We start from the raw sequence: 21,015 nt of genomic DNA, 5'->3' as shown, positions 1-21,015 counted from the left end.
ATGAACCATCTGCAGATCCACTGACCTTTAATCCTGACTGAACCTCCTGGTTATGCACATTGCTGGAGGCCTCAGATGAACTGCAGACACATCTTTCCTTGTCAAGAAAGTTCAGCACTGACTCGAGCATGCAGAATAACCTAGTTAATATTCATAACAAAACCACAGTCTCTTCTGCCTACTAGCATCTGGTAAGAGTAACTGCAACATTTGAACAATCACCAACAGCAGATTCTAACAGCTTCTTTAACCAGGATATAAAAGTCATGAATGTGGACTGCAATTAAGCAAATAAATCATGTGAACACTTTACATTATGAATTGTGGTTACAAATATTATTACACTGATACTCTTTAACTTATTATTATTTTATTTTTGAACAATTATTGCTCATGCACAAGTTTGTAGTGACCTTAATTAAGTCATTGAAGCAATTTAACCAGAACCATTTAAATGAATGGAGTGCAGCAAAAAAAAGGCTGGACCACACAATAAATGATATGGATGCATTTCTGGAAGGCTTTTTTTGTTGTTTGATGATTCATTTTAATTAATGTAAAATCCATTAGAACATTTAGAATGAATTTTTACTCAACACTTTTTTTAATTTTATATTTTGCTGTACAATACTACATCCAAGTTACAGGCACCACATTCACAAGGCATGATTTTTCATGTCCTTTCAGTAACGACACAAACACAAGCTCAGAGATGGATGAATGAATAAAACAAACTCTGCCCAGAGTTAATGGAAAAGTCACATTAAATTACTTAAATATTCAGAATATTACTCATTATTCAGAAAAAAAAAACACATTTAAGACAAGGGTTTTGTTACATTTTTAATCAACTATTTACATTTATTGTGTGTTCAGTAAAACTCTGAGTTATACAAATGACACCACAAAATCTCCACAGACTGCAAATTGTAAATAAACTAAATGAAATTAGGGACAACTCATGTCCATAGAAGTTACTTTAAACATTGATACTGAATAAAACCTGTAGCATTGTAGTTTATCTACACTGCAAAAATATCTTGAATATATGGGAAATTTATTTAATATTTCTTATAATGAGATATGTATCTATTAGCATATTATTTGAATAAAAACATCTAGAAATAACAGAATTCTAGGCCCCTCAAAGCCCTTTCAGGCCACGTTGGCCCTTATATGGAAGGCCTACGTGGCCATAGGTCAAGCCGATGCGGTGCTGCACACAATGGCGGTTTTGCAGGCATCCCAGGCTTGCCTGAGGCAGGAAAAGAAGACTAGCATTGCAAGGCCAAGATCCCCATCCCCACCCCCCAAAAACACCCCCCCACCATAGGCTCAGGGGTGGCTTCTGCTTGGTTGACATGAAAACCTGCACCCACAAAGGCCCTTTTTGGATAAGATTGTACACCCCCGCCCTAGTCTTATTGCTCACTCTCACAAACTATATGGAGGCTGCTCTGGCATCATTGTACCATAGGTAGTCAATTATCCAGACAACTCTTGGCTCAGGTAAGGGAGGTGGCAGCCAGGCATGGAGATGTCATGCTTGCCCACATGAGTTCCCTAGGCCAGGTAAATGTGTGATTTCTCCATCTTGGAGAACCACCTTTTTGGGGATAGTTTGGGATTCAGCCATGACGCAAGAATGTCTGTCTCTGGCTTGGGGGGATTCCATACTTTCTGCTGTAACAGACATCTGTCTAGGCCAATGCATCTCTGCCCTTCATACCCTTCTTATGTGGACAGACCCCAGTTTCTCACCTTGGGTCCCACTCTGTCATGTCATCATCACAAGACTCTTTAGACTGACACCTCCCTCTTGGGTTGCTGAGCTGTCCTAGATGGCTGCTTTTGGGAGGGCTCTCAGGGCAAACAGATTGGCTAAAGACGGGGGCTGTGTTTCTAGTGCTAAAAACACTTCTTCCCAAAACTCAGGGGCTACCTTTGGTGGTCCCCTTCATCAATCATTAGGGTGGTCTGTGTTTGTGCCCTCTGTTCAGGTTGGTTCACCAGATCTTGCTCAAGGCAGAGGCCAGATTTATCATGCTGAGAGTGATTTACACTCCAGAGCAAATGATTGGGGGCTAGATGCCATGGTGTAAACGTAGTAAAAGCTTGTTGACCCACCTTAGTCTGGCTTGCAGACCTAATTTACCTCTCTCTCTGGCTCTCTGGTCTCCACCCCTACCTAGAGATTTGGAACCTCTTGGTCTGGCCCTTGAAGGGGACCAGCTCCTAGACTGTGGTCTCCCAACTGAGGTTGTGGAGACTACATTGAACTTTTGCCTTTGGTGTAAATACCATTGTCAGGATCTAGTTCACTGACCTATTATTACAGTGCCAGAGTTCCTGCAGACATGCTTCTTTGAGGGCTTGTCACCCTCTACATTGAGGTATACATGGCAATCATGTGCCTGTTCTGTGGTCTCTCATTTTCTGCGTGGTGTCAGGCTTTCTTGCAGACCACATCTACCCTCCTGGTACCTCTGAGTGGTCCTGGAGGGGCTGCTTTAAGCCCCATTTGAACCAATGGAGTCAGCTTCGTAGTTTCTGACCCTGGAAATGGTTCTGTTATTAGCTTTGGCCTCCCTAATTATGGTTGGAGTTCTGCAGGCCCTGCCAGCTGCCCCCTTCCTGCCTAGAGACATGGTCAAGTCTGCCCTGTATCTCAGGGTGGGATACGTTCCTGAAAAGCCCCATTACTGGCAGAGCAGGAGAGGCTGCCCCTGCTGTGCCCAGTTTAGGTTAGGCAGTTTAAGAGGAAAACAGTGTGACTACACCTTGAAGGATTAAGGTCCACTCAGTTAGGTGTATCGCCTTGTCCAGAACTCTGGCTAGGTGCATTCCCCTTCAGGATATTTTTGTGCTGCACTGGAGTTGGTCCTATCCACACACCCATATCAGGTTCTATAAACTGGACCTGGAATCCACTCCTGGGGCTTACAGGGCTAATGATGCTGTGTTTCTGGCTAATGGCTTCTGGTTGTGCCCTTTCACAACCTCTGGGACAGAGATCTCCAGATGTGTCGTGGCATTGGTAATGATGTTCCCATAGTATCAGCTATCGAATTCAGTATTGAATTCCCTCAAAATAGAACTACACCAGTTTATGTATGTAACTTGGTTCCCTGAGAAGGAAATGAGAAGCTGTGTCACTTGCCACACTCCTGCCATCCAAAGCTCTTTCTTCAGACAAGTAAAAGCTGGACAAGTAATGCGTTATAGATGCCCTTTTATGGTCCGGCTGTCACACTCCACTTTGTCACATCTTCAGGCACAACTTCTTCAAAGAAGTGTTCCTATAGCATCAGCCATAATGCAGCATCTCAGCCCCTTCTCAGGAAACCGGGTTACATAAATAAGCATTATAACCAGTGCCCCAGGTCCTTTAAAGTCAGAAAGTAAGCAAAAAAAGGGAAAAAAAATCTGGCCTGCATGATAAATAATTACGCCTACATTTCTGGAAAGATTTATTTTCCTCATTTAATGCTTCACTTTGTTTAATGGAAAAATATGTTTGAAGAACTTTTAGTCAAAACCCAACACTCTGGGTTTGGAGCCGCACGTACTGTACATACTGTGTAATTGATTGATTGATTGATTGATTGATTGATTGATGAGGCAGATGCAAATGCAAATTAGGTCAGAGTTCTTTAATAAAAACTGGTCACAGTGCAGGTGATCAGCAAAACACAGGAAGTAGTCAAACTGTGATACCAGAACAATGAACAATGGCTTGGTGATGTCAGAAATGGAGCATAAACTGAAGAAATACTTGAATTAATGAAAAGTCTTACACAGTCCAGAAAGGCCACGTTTGTAAGCCACAATTTACATTAAGGCCAAACCAAAATCATTTTGTTTTAGCTGAAACTCAGATATCTTTATATTTATTGTGTCTTCAAGAAGAATCACAGTCATATGATAGAGGACAAAACCTCACTGTAGCCGCATTTTATGTTTGAATTGTTATGTCACTGTTAGTTTAAGTTTAAAATAATACAGTTAAAAAAATAGAGATGTGAAAAATTATTTAATATTTAAATATTTTATTATTTTTATGAGATAAGTTCACACAGAAATAATTATTTCTAGGCTTTTCCTTTTTTTGGTATACAATATTTCATTTTAAAATAAATGTCTATCTATTTACAACATAAGTCAAGCTCAAAATGAGCAAAATACATTTTCAAAATACAGAAATACATTTTCCTAGAGTCAGGATGGACTTGATGAAATTGCTGAAATATTGTTTTACAGTATTTGCAGTGTAATAGAACCGTGTGTAAACAATCATTTATTACATCTTACAGATTTCTTCACATCAGAGTACACACACCCATCTGATGAGCCAGGTTTCCTTTTTTCTTCAGCTTTGGCTTTTCTCTTTGAGAACTGCAAAGCTGCATAATTCAGTGTTTCAGCTTCAGGTTCCTATAAATTAGTAGAGAGATTTAGGTGTAAAGAAAACATTTAAAAAATTATCTATACCGTATAATAGTATAAAATCAGCAATATCATTTCATGCACACCTACCTGCCATGTTCCTGGAGAATCTCTAAAGTTGTTCACTATTATTACAGAAATACACATATTAATCATTTTAATAGAAATAAATTATTATCTATAATTCTTATCTGATAACAAAAGCACTTACATTTATCACATTTTCTTCTCCTCAGTATGAAATATGTGAGAAAGAAAATCAGAAGTGCGCACAAACCCAAAGCCGTTCCTAAAGCGACCACTGTCCAATGTAGAGGAATGATTTACTACTCAAATTATGATGAATGATTTATAAATAATTATTTGATTGTGAATTACACTTTACCTGTTTTCTCTTGTGTGTTCATGTTAGTGTTGTTTCTATGCAGTGTTGGTACACTCACCACTGAATTATCACATAGGGCAGGTTTAGATGTTTCTGATGAAATAACATAATAACATGAAATACACTTGATTCACTTACTAAATGTCTCTGTCACTGTTAGCATTTTCATTCATAATTCAATATTTTTTTTGTCCAGCTTGAACATGTTAATGGTAATAAGGGAAAATATAACTAAATTAAATCAGCAGCTTAATCAATTTTACTGAAAATCCTACCGTTAATGTTTAAGTAAGTTCCATCTCCAAACACGGGGTTGTGTGTCATCAATACTGCACAGTAGTACATGGCTTCATCAGACTGAATGATGTTTAAAATGGTCATATTAATGCAGTTAGAAGATCTTTCCATTTTAATACGAGCCGTTTCGATTTCATTATAAAACATTTCTTTAGACGTCAGAAAGAACTTGATCATAAGTTGAGGTGGTTTTCTGTCTTTTTGCTTAAACCAGGCTGTCATCCCAAATTCATCTTCAGAAATACAACACCGCAAAGTAGCCGAGTCTCCGATATTCACACTGAGCTCTTTATCAGGCTGGGAAACTGGTGGCTCTGTGAGGGATTGTGCAGTGACCCAGCGTCTACCAGTTTGGACTGTAAAAAAAAAAAAAAAATACTTAATTGAATATATTTCAAAAATTCAAAAATTAACGAAAAGTTATAATACAGGATTTTGTTCTACAGCTTACACATAGTTTAGAACAATATTATTTTTAGTAACACATTAAACAAGAAACAATTTGCTCAGATTACTTACACATGGTGCTGAAAATCAAAATGAAAATCCTAAAAACAGTCATTTTTCATTCCTTATAAATTCGACAGTATCCCATTTATGAACAGAATATGAATGTACCTGAAGCATGGTTTGACATTACATTTATACTACAGGCGGTCTGTATTGAGCACACCCAGAATATGATGTAATAAGCCTGCATACTGTTTTCTGACCTACATCTAGACCACATTTTCCATATTTGCACAAAAAGATAAAAAGGACATTATGACAGAATGGAAAACAATGCTGAAGGCGGCTGAAATCCACAATAATGTCCTTTGAACAGTTGATATTGAGATATGTCTGCTACTGATGCTCTGTAAAGCCTTCATAACGCCTCTAATCTGAGGTGCTGTTCATTGGTGATTTCTGAGGCTGGTGACTCTAAATGAACTTCTCCTCTGCAGCAGAGGTCAGTTTTGGTCTTGCTTTACTGGGATGGTCTTCATGTGAGCCAGTTTCATCATGGTGCTTGATGGGTTTTGCAAATGCACTTGACAATACTGTTCTTGCAAGAACTATTCCAGAACACCTGACCTTCGTGTCTTAAAATAACCACTGACTGTTTTTTGTTGTCGTTACATATGGATTACTGAAGTCCATGTGTGTTATTTCATAGTTTTGAAATCTCCAGGATTGTTCTAGAATGTAGAAAATAAATCCCTAAACAAAAAACATTGAATTAAAAGGTGTGTCCAAACTTTTCACTGGTAGTGTACATTAAACAACACCATCGCTGAACTAATCATTTTATATTCAAATATCTGCAGTTCTTTTAACAATTACAGGAACACCATTATATATACATTACAAAACCTGTATCCCTGTGCATTCAAACATCTTGAGGATCAACAGGCTGCATTACATTCCACTCCTGTCAGCCAAGTACAGGTCATGGCACAGCCAAATACACACCATGGCACAGACTAACCCAAACTGGACAAATCAGAGATCATATTTTTTCTAACATTAGATGTGAACTCTTTACTTGAATTTGCATGATTTGTCTCAATGTAATAAAATAACTGCATGAAAGAGCAGGAGTTCCTAATTTAGTGGACAGTCAGTGTAACTACACATAATATCCGTAATGCACATCACTGTATTTGTCAGAAATATGAAAGTCATCACCTAATAAAACACAGTACAAGGCAAATTACCACCAGGTAAAAAATAAAGAGGTCAGTGTGGTCAAAAATAAATGTGAAAATGATGTATCTTTCAATTTTCTATAAAAGAAATGAAAGTTTCATCATCACCTCAAAATGTTACAATACACTGGAGACTCCTTCCTTTAATATTAAATCAAATCTGAGTGTCTGTCTTTTTCTAATAAAGTCAAGGCCTGTTCTTTGACCTGATACAAATCAGTTACTAAAGAGACTGAAGACTGATGTTTTATTATAAAGCCAATAATTGAGGTATAAATATTTCAAAATATATAATAGATATTAGTAAATATGTACAGTATATTGACTTAAATAAATACATAACATTTTTCAGCTGTCTGATGGAATTGAATTTCACTATCAAAGCTGGATACTGTCACCTAGTGGTTAAAACTGGTGTGTATTTATTTTTTTTATTTTTTTTAAATTTGTGTAAACCGGTTGTTTTTGTAGCTATTGGTACAGGAAGTTGTATAATGTAACTTAATCCAAAATCCGGTACTGTTTTCTGGTGACCCAAAGTATATCCAGGCTGCACTGCCTTCAAAACTCTCATAAGTGTCCAAATGTCACTTAAAAATAATGTTTACATTAATTAATTCAGTTATTCATCAAATAAAGTTGCTGATGTGATTGACACTGCAGTTGTAGTTGATATGTTGTTTCGTTACTGTTGCTATTGCAAGCAAATGGTACTGTATTGTTACATCACAATAGTTTCAACACCACGGACAGCGACAATCTGTCATTCCTCATTGTGCTTCTGATCCAATCTGAATAAATGATTTAAACAAAAAGGAAAAAAAATCCCAAATCCTAAAACAGCAGTCTTTATATATATCAGGTTCTACTCTATCTATCCAACTATCAACAACCAACCAATCAATCAATCAATCTATCTATCTATCTATCTATCTATCTATCTATCTATCTATCTATCTATCTATCTATCTATCTATCTATCTATTTCTTAATTATTTCACTCAGTTGTTTATCAGAAAGGTTACTGAGGTCAATAACATTTCTTGTTGACTTCTATAAGATCTGTATGTTTAATGTGTCATCACAACACTTTCAACACCATGGACAGCGACATTATGAAGCAATTCTTCTCTACAAAATCAAATATTAAAAAAATATTTTTAAAGGATAAAAAAAACAGCTAAAACTCTTTATATTCATTGCATCATATGTCAGATCTATCTATCTATCTATCTATCTATCTATCTATCTATCTATCTATCTATCTATCTATCTATCTATCTATCTATCTATCTATCTATCTATCTAATACATAGTTATAGTAATACACAATTATAATAAAATAAAAATTATTTAACTAATTAATCAACCAATTAATTCATTAATTCATTAATTCAATCTGTCTTTAATTTGATGAGTAAATCCAAATTATTGGCTCTTTAATATTTTTTGTCATACATCATAACTTTACCATGACACTGAGAGACTAACACGTTTTATAAAATTTCTATAAATTTTTTATAAAAGTGTAGATTAGGCTTTTTCAACAATCTTATGGAGTGCTACAACTTCACAAAGTAAGAAAATATTTTAATGAGTTAATAAATAAACAGACCACAGCAGTAGATAAAGTTTATAAAAGTATGCGTTGGTAAAAAAAAAAAAAAAAAAAAAAAAACACAGGTTCAAAAGTGCATTCATACATAACAATAATAATAATAATAATAATAATAATAATAATAATAATAATAATAATAACAACAACAGCAACAACAAAATGTAGTAGTATTGTTATTTTTGTTTATTATTTCTCAGTCAAATATTGTTTACATCTTCACAGCGAGCAGACATACAGCATGTATCTGTTATAATAATAAGATAATAAAAAGAATAATAGGTAACAGGATAATAATAAGTAACAGGAATATGTAGCACTTGAGAATAAACATGATCATGTAGTTCATCTCTTGGCTCTTTCACTTTTGGTTTTCATTAATTTATTTTAATTTATGGCAGTATAATTCACCTCCACTGTATCATCGTCCTGAATGAAGGAATATAAAGGATTAATCACAAAAATGATGATTGTGGTATTTTTTGGGGGTTATGTGTATACAGTGCCTGAATTTTTACCTGATTGTGCATTGTGTCTTGTGAAACTTTCACTTAAGAGGAAAGAAACAGAACATTAAATGTGTGCTGACATCCTAATAACAATTACGTTAATTTATACTCCTTGTCTAAAATTAATATTTACCCATGTGATAGTCAAAGTTTTGGTTTTTGCAGTTTAAACTAACTTGAACAGAGATCACCACAACACACAGTACCAAAGCTACAGCAAGGCAGATCATTACAGCATCAGATCCCTCTGTAGATAAATAAATTCAAACTAACATAAACATGGCAATATTCTAAATATTTATAGCTCAAAACAGATAGAAATTGCAGTTTGTTCTTACTGAAGCACTGATCAGTGAGTGTCTTCTTACCCAGCTGAATTTGTGTCCCATTTCCAAATACGATCTTCCCACACAGGGCCACAGCACAGTAGTAAGTTCCAGTATCATTGAGGCTGAGGATGTTCTTGGTGAAGTTGTACACACAGGTGTGTGTAGAAGAGCCGCTCTCACACTGATGGCTGCTGTTGTGATGAGTGTAAATGATTTGAGGATGGGATTGTGGTGGAGCAGCTCTGAACCAGAGCACTTGGAGTTCTGCTGCTCTGCTCTCAGAGAGAACCGAGCACTGCAGAGTCACTGAGGCTCCTGCAGGAACCGAGTCCGACATCCCGTGCTGCCACACTGACACTTTTACATCTCTGTCATCTGTTCAGAGTGATATAGACAGTGAAGTAACTGCATGTACTGAGAAACAATGACTGACAGAGGAACATGTCTAACATGGCACTTAAAGTATGCAATACATATTTTCAAAAAACATTTTTTAGGTAATCAAATGTACGTCGATGCAATTTACAGTATATTGCTAAACACATCATATTTAATTATCATAGTTAATACTACTAAATATGTATGCTAATATTTGTACCTTTTACTGTTAAAAATGTTCCTTTTCCGAAGACCGGTGAAAATTTCATGAGGCTGCAGTAATACATGGCTTCATCTGATGGTTCTAGGTTAGCAATATTTAAATGGAAGCCCCTTTTTTCTTTCTTGATACAGAATCTTGGTGACTTGAACTGATTTTCCCAAATAGGTTCATAATTAACTGTGACCATAGCTCGAGGCTCATGTCCTACTTTTTGCTTGTACCAAATGATGCTTCCACTGGTTTCCTCTTCTGGTCGAAAGCAGCGCAGAGTCACGCTATCACCAACATCGGCAATAACCATTGAGTCTGGCTGAATAATAGATTGGTTTTCTTGGGCAGAATCTAATGTAAAGGGTTAAACAATGCAATGTTAAACCCAAAACTTTGCAACAGGTGTAATAGAAATATTTTTCCCACACTTAATATTAATTGTCATAACTATTATCATAGTGACCTGTTTATTATCAGAAACATAAATGACCATCCACACTTACCAGTTTTATGAAAAATCAATGCTGTAATCCACATCAACATCAGCATCTTCAGTCTGACTGAACTTTGGCAACAGAAGCAGAAATATTTATTCTCATCTATTCTTGTAGCACATGCGCTGGGCAACTAATCTGTAGCCGACGAATCACAAGTTCCTCATTATGTAAGAGATATATTATACTTAAAAAAGGTAATATCAACAAAAAATGCCTTACCTTTCTACGGCTAGAAGAATTTGTGGTTTGCCTCACTGAATTATCTCCATTGTGCAGCAGTGCAAAGCACTGGAACACACTCCAACTGTGTACTCTGTGTGTGTAGTGTGTGTGGAGTGTTTTGTGGTTTCTTCTTTAGGTGGGTGTGAAATAATTTGTGTTTTTTTCCTGCATGTGTATATGTACATGCGTGTGTGTGTGTTGGAGAAAGTTTAGTCTTAGAGTGATTTGCATCACGGATTCTTTATATTAGTTCCATCATACACCAGGTTCTTATCTATCTATCTATCTATCTATCTATCTATCTATCTATCTATCTATCTATCTATCTATCTATCTATCTATCTATCTATCTATCTATCTGTCTGTCTGTCTGTCTGTCTGTCTGTCTATCTATCTATCTATCTATCTATCTATCTAGCTATCTATCGATCCCTAATAAATCTCACATGTAATACATGGTTATAGTAATAAACATTATAAAAATATAAATAATAATAATAATAATAATAATAATAATAATAATAAATGTTCATTATTGCTATCGTTGCCTTGAGTAAATTAAATCTGTTTTTAATTTAATGAATGAATCCAAATTGTTGTCTCTTGGACCTCTAATATTTTTTGTCATATGTCATTTAATACAGTTTTTATAAAGTTTGTATAGATTGAACTTTTTCGGCATTCTTATAGAGCGCTACAACTTCAGCAGAATATATACTACAAAAACATTAAAATATTTTTATGAGTTAATAAACAAACAGACCACACCACTTGATAAAGTTTATAAAACTATACACTGGGGGGAAAACAATCAAATTCAAAAGTGCATTCATATAATAATAATAATAATAATAATAATAATAATAATAATAATAATAACAACAACAACAAAATGTAGTAGTATTGTTATTTTTTTTTTATTGTTTCTCAGTCAAATATTGTTCACATCTTCACAGCGAGCAGACATACAGCATGTATCTGTTATAATAATAAGATAATAAAAAGAATAACAGTGTACTAAGTAACAGGAATATGTAGCACTTGAGAATAAACAGGATCATGTAGTTCATCTCTTTTGGCTCTTTTGATTTTCTTTTTACTGAAATTTATAGCAGCATAATTCACCTCCACTGTATCACAGTCCTGAAGGAAGGGATGTAAAGGATTAATCACAAAAATGATGATTGTAGTATTTTTTTAGGTGTGTATTTGTGTGTGTGTGTGGGTGGGGGGGTGGGGTATGTGGTTATACACAGTGCCTGAATTGTTACCTGATTGTGCATTGTGTCTTGTGAAAGCTTCACTTAAGAGGAAAGAAACAGATTTCAACATTAGATGTGTGCTAAAAAAAATTAGGTTCACTTTTGCTCCTCAACTAAAATAAATCTTTACCCTTGTTATGGTCAAAGTTTTGTTTTTTACAGCTTAAAATAACTTAAAAGAACAAAGATCACCACAACACACTATCTCACTGAAAAATGATTAAATGCTTAATATTTCAGGTCAATTTTTACTCCAGATGTCAATAAAGACTTACCTGTGCATCGTTTTTTACAGTATAAAACAGCTTGAGCGCAATTTATTACCAGACACACTGCCAACACTACAGCAAGGCAGATCACTACAGATCCCTCTAAAGATAAACAAACATTCACTGTAAATTCCACAGCAATATTCTAAGTGTCTCAAACCAAGGAAACAGATAGAAATTGCAGTTTGTTCTTACTGAAGCACTGATCAGTGAGTGTCTTCACATCCAGCTGTACTTGTGTCCCGTTTCCAATTATGATCTTCCCACACAGGGCCACAGCGCAGTAGTAAGTTCCAGTATCACTGAGGCTGAGGATGTTCTTGGTGAAGTTGTACACACAGGTGTGTGTAGAAGAGCCGCTCTCACACTGATGGCTGCTGTTGTGATGAGTGTAAATGATTTGAGGATGGGATTGTGGTGCAGCAGCTCTGAACCAGAGCACTTGGAGTTCTGCTGCTCTGCTCTCAGAGAGAACCGAGCACTGCAGAGTCACTGAGGCTCCTGCAGGAACCGAGTCCGACATGCCGTGCTGCAACACCGACACTTTTACATCTCTGTCATCTGTTCAGAGTGATATAGACAGTGAAGAAACTGCATGTACTAAGAAACAATGACTGACAGTCATGACATGTCCAACATGGTACTTACTGTAAAGTATGCAATAAATATTTTTAAAAACCTTTTGACTTTATTAACACATACTGCAAATGTATCTACTGTTTTTCACAGGTAATCAAATGTACAACAATGCCATTTATATTGCTAAACATATTATATTTATCATAATTAATACTACTAAATATGTATGCTAATATTTGTACCTTTTACTGTTAAAAATGTTCCTTTTCCGAAGACCGGTGAAAATTTCATGAGGCTGCAGTAATACATGGCTTCATCTGATGGTTCTAGGTTAGCAATATTTAAATGGAAGCCCCTTTTTTCTTTCTTGATACAGAATCTTGGTGACTTGAACTGATTTTCCCAAATAGGTTCATAATTAACTGTGACCATAGCTCGAGGCTCATGTCCTACTTTTTGCTTGTACCAAATGATGTTTCCACTGGTTTCCTCTTCTGGTCGAAAGCAGCGCAGAGTCACGCTATCACCAACATCGGCAATAACCATTGAGTCTGGCTGAATAATAGATTGGTTTTCTTGGGCAGAATCTAATGTAAAGGGTTAAACAATGCAATGTTAAACCCAAAACTTTGCAACAGGTGTAATAGAAATATTTTTCCCACACTTAATATTAATTGTCATAACTATTATCATAGTGACCTGTTTATTATCAGAAACATAAATGACCATCCACACTTACCAGTTTTATGAAAAATCAATGCTGTAATCCACATCAACATCAGCATCTTCAGTCTGACTGAACTTTGGTAACAGAAGCAGAAATATTTATTCTCATCTGTTTAAGTTATCTGTAGCCGATGGATCACATGTTCCAAGAGACATATTCCACCCAAAAAAAAGAAAGAAAAACAACAAATAGTTGCTCTGCCTTTTTAGGGCTAGTCAAATTTGTAGTTTGCCTCACTGAATTATCGTCAGTGTATAGCAGTGCACTGGAACACACTCCAACTGTGTACTCTGTGTGTGTAGAGTGTGTTGTGGTTCCTTCTTTATGTGGGTGTGAAATAATTTGTGTTTTTTTGCAGGTGTACATCCGTGCATTTGTTCTTGTGTGTGTGTGTGTGTGTGTGTTTTAATGCTTATGTCTGTTCCATTGGAGGAGGCTTAGTCTACTCTTATTTTTAATAAAACAATTCTGTCATTATGTTGAGGAGAAAAATGAGTTTATTGATAGAAGCCAGAAATGTGGTAAAACATGAAGGCTGCTGACCTTTAGATCATCATTATGCCCAAACTTTATTAATAGCATTATAACTTTATTAACATTTTTAATTTTCATTTCCTTTCTTTCTTTCTTTCTTTCTTTCTTTCTTTCTTTCTTTCTTTCTTTCTTTCTTTCTTTCTTTTAAACTTTTGTCTAGTATATTACTTCATACTAATTGTACACCTGTCAGACCTGACACAGAGGTCACCATAAGACCTACCAGCGTTCCAATTTTTGTTGTTTTCTTTAGATTTTTCTTTTTTTTTGGCCACACTTGTTACCTTTGTAAAATTCCCAGTAAGATAAAATTCTGTTATTTAAGGTTAGGAATCAAGGATAAACAATTAGTTCTGCAGTCTCCTAATAGCTAAAAATGCAGGTTGAGATTGCTGAAAAGTATCAAAAATATGAAAAATATCAAGAAAATCGGAGACCACATTGAAAATGTGGGATTTTATTAACTTAAAATGTGAAGTTTTAAAGTTAAAGAATTTAAAAAGATATGATGGAAAAAATAGAATAGGACTTTCAGAATGTCAGGTTTATTCAAACAAAACCATGGTCAAAAAACATTGTAGATCAAACACAGAGTTCAAAAGACATAGGGTAGTAAACTAGATAATCAGAGACGGTGCTGAAGATGTTGGACTACTGACAGAATGGTTATGAGTTCAAATCCCAGACTGTCAAGCTGCCACTGTTGGGCCCTTTACATGAAAGTCACTTGGGATAAGGGTGTCTGCTGAATGTAAATGTAAATATAAATGTAAATGCTACAGATGAACTTCAGATAATTAAACAAAGACATGACAGTCTAAGGCGGGATCATTCTCAGAATAACTGTCCAGAATAAACGTCTCAGCAATGGCAACCAACTGCTGCAAATCAGTTCACCAGATAAATGCAAATCCACAAACAGCAGACAATCACCGTTGTTTAACATGCTATACAAATAAAATTGAACTGAACTGAACTGAATTGAATGTTCTTTCTAGTAGCACCCTTTATATATCAACACTTGAAGATGGCAGAGGATGACATAACTTCCTTTTGTGACTAATGAGGTGATAATGTAGCTCCTCCTTCACCAACATGTGACACTAACCAATCACATTCTCTCTCTCTCTCTCTCTCTCTCTCTCTCTCTCTCTCTCTTTCTCTCACTTTCACTCTGATATGACACCACACACACACACACACACAGAAAACAAAGCTACACTGTAATATTCACTACATTCGTCGTCATGAGATATGGTACAATCTTTTTTAGGTACATGATCAAGGTCATTTATCATGGACAATTTTGAAGAAAAAAGTTGAAGAAAATGATACACACTGAACTATCAGCTATATTCAAAAAAGTGTTTTGTATTTTTTCTTTTGAATTTGGTTAAATGTATTGTTTCGTGTGTGTGTGTGTGTGTGTGTGTGTGTGTGGTGTGTTTGGTGGTTTTGTATCTCTGTTTGTCTCTTTGCCCCTTCACACACTGCAGCTCTGAGCGTTTCATCTCTGCAGGTCGCTCTGACCACCGAGACGCTTTTCTCAAAAAACATTGTCAGTTTCTCACCTCTCAAACGTTCCACAGGATGTGACTAATTTTGTTTGTCTCAGGGCATATTGTCGTTGTTGTAGTTGCCGTCTCCAGATTTCAAAATGTGTAATATTGCTAATATTTTAATAATAAAATAATAAATAATAAAAATTTAATTTTAATATTAAAATATTTATATTTCTAAGCAGGTTCATTTAAACTGTACATTTATACCACAGCACTGTAAGTGTGTGTGTGTGTGTGTGTATGTGTGTGTGTGTGTATGTGTGTGCGTGTGTGTGTGTGTGTGTGTGTGTATGTGTGTGCGTGTGTGTGTGTGTGTGTGTATGTGTGTGCGTGTGTGTGTGTGTGTGTATGTGTGTGTGTGTGTGTGTATGTGTGTGTGTGTGTGTGTGTGTGTGTGTGTGTGCGTGTGTGTGTGTATGTGTGTGTGTGTGTGTGTGTGTGTGTGTGTGCGTGTGTGTGTGTATGTGTGTGTGTGTGTGTGTGTGTGCGTGTGTGTGTGTGTGTGTATGTGTGTGCGTGTGTATGTGTGTGCGTGTGTGTGTATGTGTGTGCGTGTGTGTATGTGTGTGTGTGTGTGTGTGTGTGTGTGTGCGTGTGTGTGTGTGTGTGTATGTGTGTGCGTGTGTATGTGTGTGCGTGTGTGTGTGTGTGTGTGTGTGTGTGTGTGTGTGTGTATGTGTGTGTTTGTGTGTGTGTATGTGTGTGTGTGTGTGTGTGTGTGCGTGTGTGTGTATGTGTGTGTGTGTGTGCGCGTGTGTGTGTGTGCGTGTGTGTGTGTGTGTGTGTGTGTGTGTGTGTGTGTATGTGTGTGTGTGTGTGTGTGTGCGTGTGTGTGTGTGTGTGTGTGTTTGTGTGTGTGTGTTGGTTTGCTCTGCAGTGTAAAGTTCACTGATCAGGTGTACAGGATGATACAGTGAGCAAAAACCACCCTGACATGTCTCACATAACTGGTGCATACAGCGGAATGCAAAAGATTACACCCCCCTTGTTTATTATACGTGGAAAAATTGTGTTGTACCATTTTGTATACAACAAAAAAATAAATAAGTAAAATAAATAAATAAAACAAAATAAAAATATACAAATAAATAAATAAATAAAAAATCAATAAATAAAATAAAATAAATTCCACAAACTTAAAACATAAATAACAAGTAAGACTCTGACTTACTGTTTAGATTATGTATAAGAGGTTATAGATGCAAAAGGTGGCCATATTGTTACATTTTTTTTTTCACTTTTTTATATTTTATTTTCCACAGTTTGGTCACTAAGCAATTCCCACCCACTAGCCCACAGAAATAAATAGTTGTAGTGCCAAGAGGCAGTGCCAATATTAAATACACTGCTGCTGTCAAAGTGTATTTCATCAATCTTCAAGTACCATTTCTCAGGTCAGATGTTTTTATTTATTTTTTCCCCCATAGTCTTGTTCTTGAGCTTAGGATAGAGATAAGGCAGCTTTAATGAACACACAACAACAAATCCAAAATGGCAGGCGAGGTCATGGTGAAAAAACAGGCACAGGTCAGGTGAATAGCAAACAACCTGCTGTGTGACAGAAGAAGGTAAAACCAGGTAATCAAACAGTAGTAACAAGTCGTGAACTGGGCGTGTACTTTGTGGTGAATTGTGTGTGTTTGTGGGAGTCTTTTAAAGAACTGTGTGTGGCTGACCACAATTGTGTTAAATCACTAGCTCAACATCACTGCCACACAGCACTGGCTCCATCTACTGACTTCTACTGAGTTATTTCCTGACAAATTTAGTTTGCTAATTCACAATCAAAATCATGCAGCTAACTGTACTAGGTTTAGTGAATACATACAGGTCAGTTTCAGGTATTTTTGTCTGAGAAAAACTGACACTTTTCCCAGTCAGCACAGGAAGATGTTCTGCCATACTACCAAGTATTGTAAGGTAGTTATGTTATAAGATTGTTCTTCACTTTAGCTATAATATGTTTTACGCTGCAAAAATGTACAAAACATGAGGAAAGCAAATCCTGTGCTCCACTCTAGGAAGAGACCTGGCATTTCCAAACTTCTTTCATTTATGGATCATGAAGGCCACTGTGCTCATTGGGACCTTCATTGCTGCAGAAATTTTTCTGTACCCTTCCTCAGATCTGTGCCTTAATACAATCCTGTCTCAGAGGTCTACAGGCAATTCCTTGGACTTCATGGCTTGGTTTGTGCTCTGACATGCACTGTTAACTGTGGGACCTTATATAAACACGTGTGCCTTTCCAAATCAACTGAATTTACCACAGGTGGACTCAATTTGTAGAAACATCTCAAGGATGATCAGTGAAAACAGGATGCACCTAAGCTCAATATTGTGTCATGGCAAAGGCTGTGATACTTATGTACATGTGATTTTTTCTTTTTTTGTTGTTTTTTTGTTTTTTTTACAGCCTTATTCTTATTGTTTTTTTATACAGCCAAATTTTGCAAAGATTTCAAACAAACTTCTTTCATGTTGTCATTATGGGGTATTGTTTGTAGAATTTTAGAAAATAATACACAGGAAAATAATGAATTTCTATTTTGGAATAAGGCTGTAACATAAAATGTGGTAAAAGTGAAGCACTGTGAACACTTTCTGGATGCACTGTACATTCTATTTTTCCCACAATGAAGCCAAATGAAATTTCAGCATGAAGCCTTAGCAGGACATGCAGGGAAGAGACATGTTGCTCTTCCACTCTAGGTTTGGAAAATCTAAACAGATTACTACTGAAAGCCTGGATGATATCTAATTTAATCAACCAAAATTGTTGCCCTGATGCTTTATAAATGCCTACCAGACCAGTCCTGGATATGAGACAATGTCCTGAGAAATACTGACAGATTTTGTTTGATCTCTGTGAGAGGGATCAGACAGGAGGTTTTAGATTATGCTTTTAGATTCCAGTATGGTGGTCTAACCTTCTCTCAACTCAGAAAGTCTGAAACCTGAGAGGAGAGCACAAGACCAGTGGACTACTGGAAGTACTGAGCCTGCCCAGAATATGGCATGTGATTGGTTGTTTAAAAAAGCATGATAAGCAAGTACAGGATATTCTGATCTACTTACATTTACTCCACATTTTTTCTTCCATAATTGCATTTGGCTTTTGCACCAAACACAGTTATGATAGATAGGAAGATGTGGTTTACATTTGCCTACACTTACAGTACATTTCTTTGTTTATTTAAATTGCTTTCCTAATTCAGAATGAGAAAATCAGAGATATATTGTTGTAATTATAAGGTGTTGTATTTACTTGTTTCAGTACCTGCAGTGAACTAAAAATCACATCTTAAGCTGCTCATACTGGTCACTGCTGACAATGCTGAATGTGTTTTCTTGCCCTTATGCTTAAAAGCAACAACAGAATTCAAATTCTTAATACAACTGTGCATTTTAAAGCCCAAACCACCACAATATCATAAAGTAAAGCTCTGAACGTACATTTTTTTATTACATCATTTATTATAACACATTAAATCTGGACAAATCCTGGTACTGTGGTCTTGTTCATTCTGCTTCCATACCCTCTAGGATGGTTGGATTTCTTTGTTTCTTGGCCACTGAACAGATTGTTGATATTTATCACGAGGGATGTCAGACTTTATTGAGCCCAATAACTTAATATCCAAAACCTGAATGTTCACCGGTGAGAAGTGTGATGTTTTCCTTCTGAAAACATCAGACTTACAGTAGGAAGCAAGTGCAGGTGAACAATATTTAGTAACATGAATAATAATAAAGAAGATAAAAGGGATAAAAATGTAAGACAAAAGTGTAATCCAGGAAGAGGCAGAGGTTCCAGAGATTACATGACATTAAAACTCAAAACAGGTGAGACTAGGAATGACGTGTGGCTCGGCATGCAGCGCTTGGTTCGAGGGGGAGATCCGTGACAGAATGCCACTATTACTAAATGATTCTGGACCACAGAGGTTTAATATTTGTCACTGCATTCCTGTCACTCATTGTGCCTACTAGAAAGTGTATTATATTTCAAACCATTTACCATTGACCTTTTTTAACAAAAAGTCTACCAACTGACTGCATAATTTGGTCAAACTGAAAGTGCTCATTATTATTGCAAGAGACATTACAGGGGACATAATCTTTCTTTATTTCCCAAATTTTAGCAGTTCTAAAAATGTTCGTCCAATCACTGTCCAATTAGGACTATCATTACAACAGCCACTTTTTATTTCTTAACATTAAAGCATTAAACTGTTTATTACTAACTGGTTATAACAGAATATGTACATATTTGGCACTGGGTTTGAATTTATACTGATAATATTTAACACATCTACACTTCATTTCTTCATTTATGTGATTTGGTGTAGCTCAGAGATATCATTATGACACTTATTATTCATGTGCCTACACTAACACCAGTCAACACATAATAACACACAGCACATTCAAGGCATGTTACCATCAGTCATGTGACTTCTGACGGAAACATTGTGGTCAACCAGGAAGTGTGTAAATGTATGCAGCTTTCAGTGCACTATAACCTGATATGTAGTGTGGTGTGTTTTGACAAAAGGGGCAAAAGTACTAGAGAAAAGCACGAAAAAATATATTTATTGTAAGAAAAAAAAGTATTTTTTTAAGGTTGCTTTTTTATTAATTTATGAAAAGGAATGGATAGAAGAATGAATTAAAGGTTTGATGTCTCTCCAATTCTCAGTGTGAGGTTAAGCTAATTACCCACAAATATATATTTTGTTGCCCCCTTTCCCCAACATAAATAAGGGTGCCAATAATTCTAGAGCGGACTGTATTTCTGTCAGTCAGTTCAACTAACTCTTCAGTGTGTGAGTTGTTTGACATTTAATTTTCACATTTATTACAAGGAAAATATTTAAGTTTACTGTTATTACATAATAATAATAATAATAATAATATTAATAATAATAATAATAATAATAATAATAATAATAATAATAATAATAATAATAATAATAATAATAATAATAATAATAATAATGATAAAAATAATGCACACTTGATAGGACATCTATCACTAACATGTCTACTGCATTAAAACATCCCAGCAGTTTAGCTATTAATAATGATTGATTCTGAGTGATTTGGTCAGTATCTGTTTTACTGTATTTTACTCTCTTATTGTTTCATATACATCACATCAGTGTACATGAAATTATCCATTCCTCCAGGTTGGACTTTCCTCCTGAAGAACTGCAAAGTTTCATAAGAAAATCTGTCTGCTGATTCCTGGGGGAAAAAAAACAATAATAACAACAACACCAATAATAATAATAATAATAATAATAATAATAATAATAACAATAATAATAATAATAATAATAATAATAATAATAATAATAATAATAATAACAATAATAATAATAATAATAATAATAATAATAATAATAATAATAATAATAATAATAATAGTAATAATAATAATAATAATAATAATAATAATAATAATAATAATAATAATAATAAAAATAATGCACA

The 21,015-nt window shown here is 35.4% G+C and overlaps 3 protein-coding genes across 4 annotated transcripts; all 3 read right to left on the bottom strand.

Annotated features, from left to right (window-relative positions):
* Positions 1-1,144: 1,144 nt before the first annotated feature.
* LOC131357950 (uncharacterized) lies at positions 1,145-5,690 on the bottom strand. The gene is made up of 7 exons (XM_058397373.1): positions 5,649-5,690; positions 5,104-5,491; positions 4,832-4,945; positions 4,667-4,747; positions 4,537-4,571; positions 4,312-4,434; positions 1,145-1,255 (listed from the first exon to the last, which is right to left on the bottom strand). The coding sequence occupies exons 1-7, from the start codon at positions 5,688-5,690 to the stop codon at positions 1,145-1,147; spliced, it is 894 nt and encodes a 297-aa protein (XP_058253356.1).
* Positions 5,691-8,736: 3,046 nt separating this feature from the next.
* LOC131358345 (immunoglobulin kappa light chain-like) lies at positions 8,737-10,692 on the bottom strand. Of its 2 annotated transcripts, none has more exons than XM_058398052.1 (7): positions 10,581-10,692; positions 10,368-10,496; positions 9,871-10,215; positions 9,282-9,647; positions 9,077-9,190; positions 8,953-8,984; positions 8,737-8,863 (listed from the first exon to the last, which is right to left on the bottom strand). In XM_058398052.1, exons 2-7 carry the CDS (start codon positions 10,411-10,413, stop codon positions 8,822-8,824), a joined length of 945 nt encoding a protein of 314 aa, XP_058254035.1. In that variant the 5' UTR covers positions 10,414-10,496; positions 10,581-10,692; the 3' UTR covers positions 8,737-8,821. The 2 variants fall into 2 exon arrangements, with proteins under 2 accessions (XP_058254035.1, XP_058254036.1); XM_058398053.1 differs by having other exon boundaries at positions 10,368-10,429; positions 10,581-10,689.
* Positions 10,693-11,486: 794 nt separating this feature from the next.
* Positions 11,487-13,728, bottom strand: LOC131358344 (immunoglobulin kappa light chain-like). The gene is made up of 6 exons (XM_058398051.1): positions 13,433-13,728; positions 12,936-13,280; positions 12,310-12,675; positions 12,121-12,216; positions 11,855-11,886; positions 11,487-11,726 (listed from the first exon to the last, which is right to left on the bottom strand). The coding sequence occupies exons 1-6, from the start codon at positions 13,476-13,478 to the stop codon at positions 11,601-11,603; spliced, it is 1,011 nt and encodes a 336-aa protein (XP_058254034.1). The 5' UTR covers positions 13,479-13,728; the 3' UTR covers positions 11,487-11,600.
* Between the last annotated feature and the right edge of the window lie 7,287 nt (positions 13,729-21,015).

This window comes from Hemibagrus wyckioides, linkage group LG08 (genome assembly GCF_019097595.1).
Source record: "Hemibagrus wyckioides isolate EC202008001 linkage group LG08, SWU_Hwy_1.0, whole genome shotgun sequence".
NCBI classification, from domain to species: domain Eukaryota; kingdom Metazoa; phylum Chordata; class Actinopteri; order Siluriformes; family Bagridae; genus Hemibagrus; species Hemibagrus wyckioides.
The sequence above is the reverse complement of the archived record's forward strand: the minus strand, read 5'-3'. Positions and strand labels throughout refer to the sequence as shown.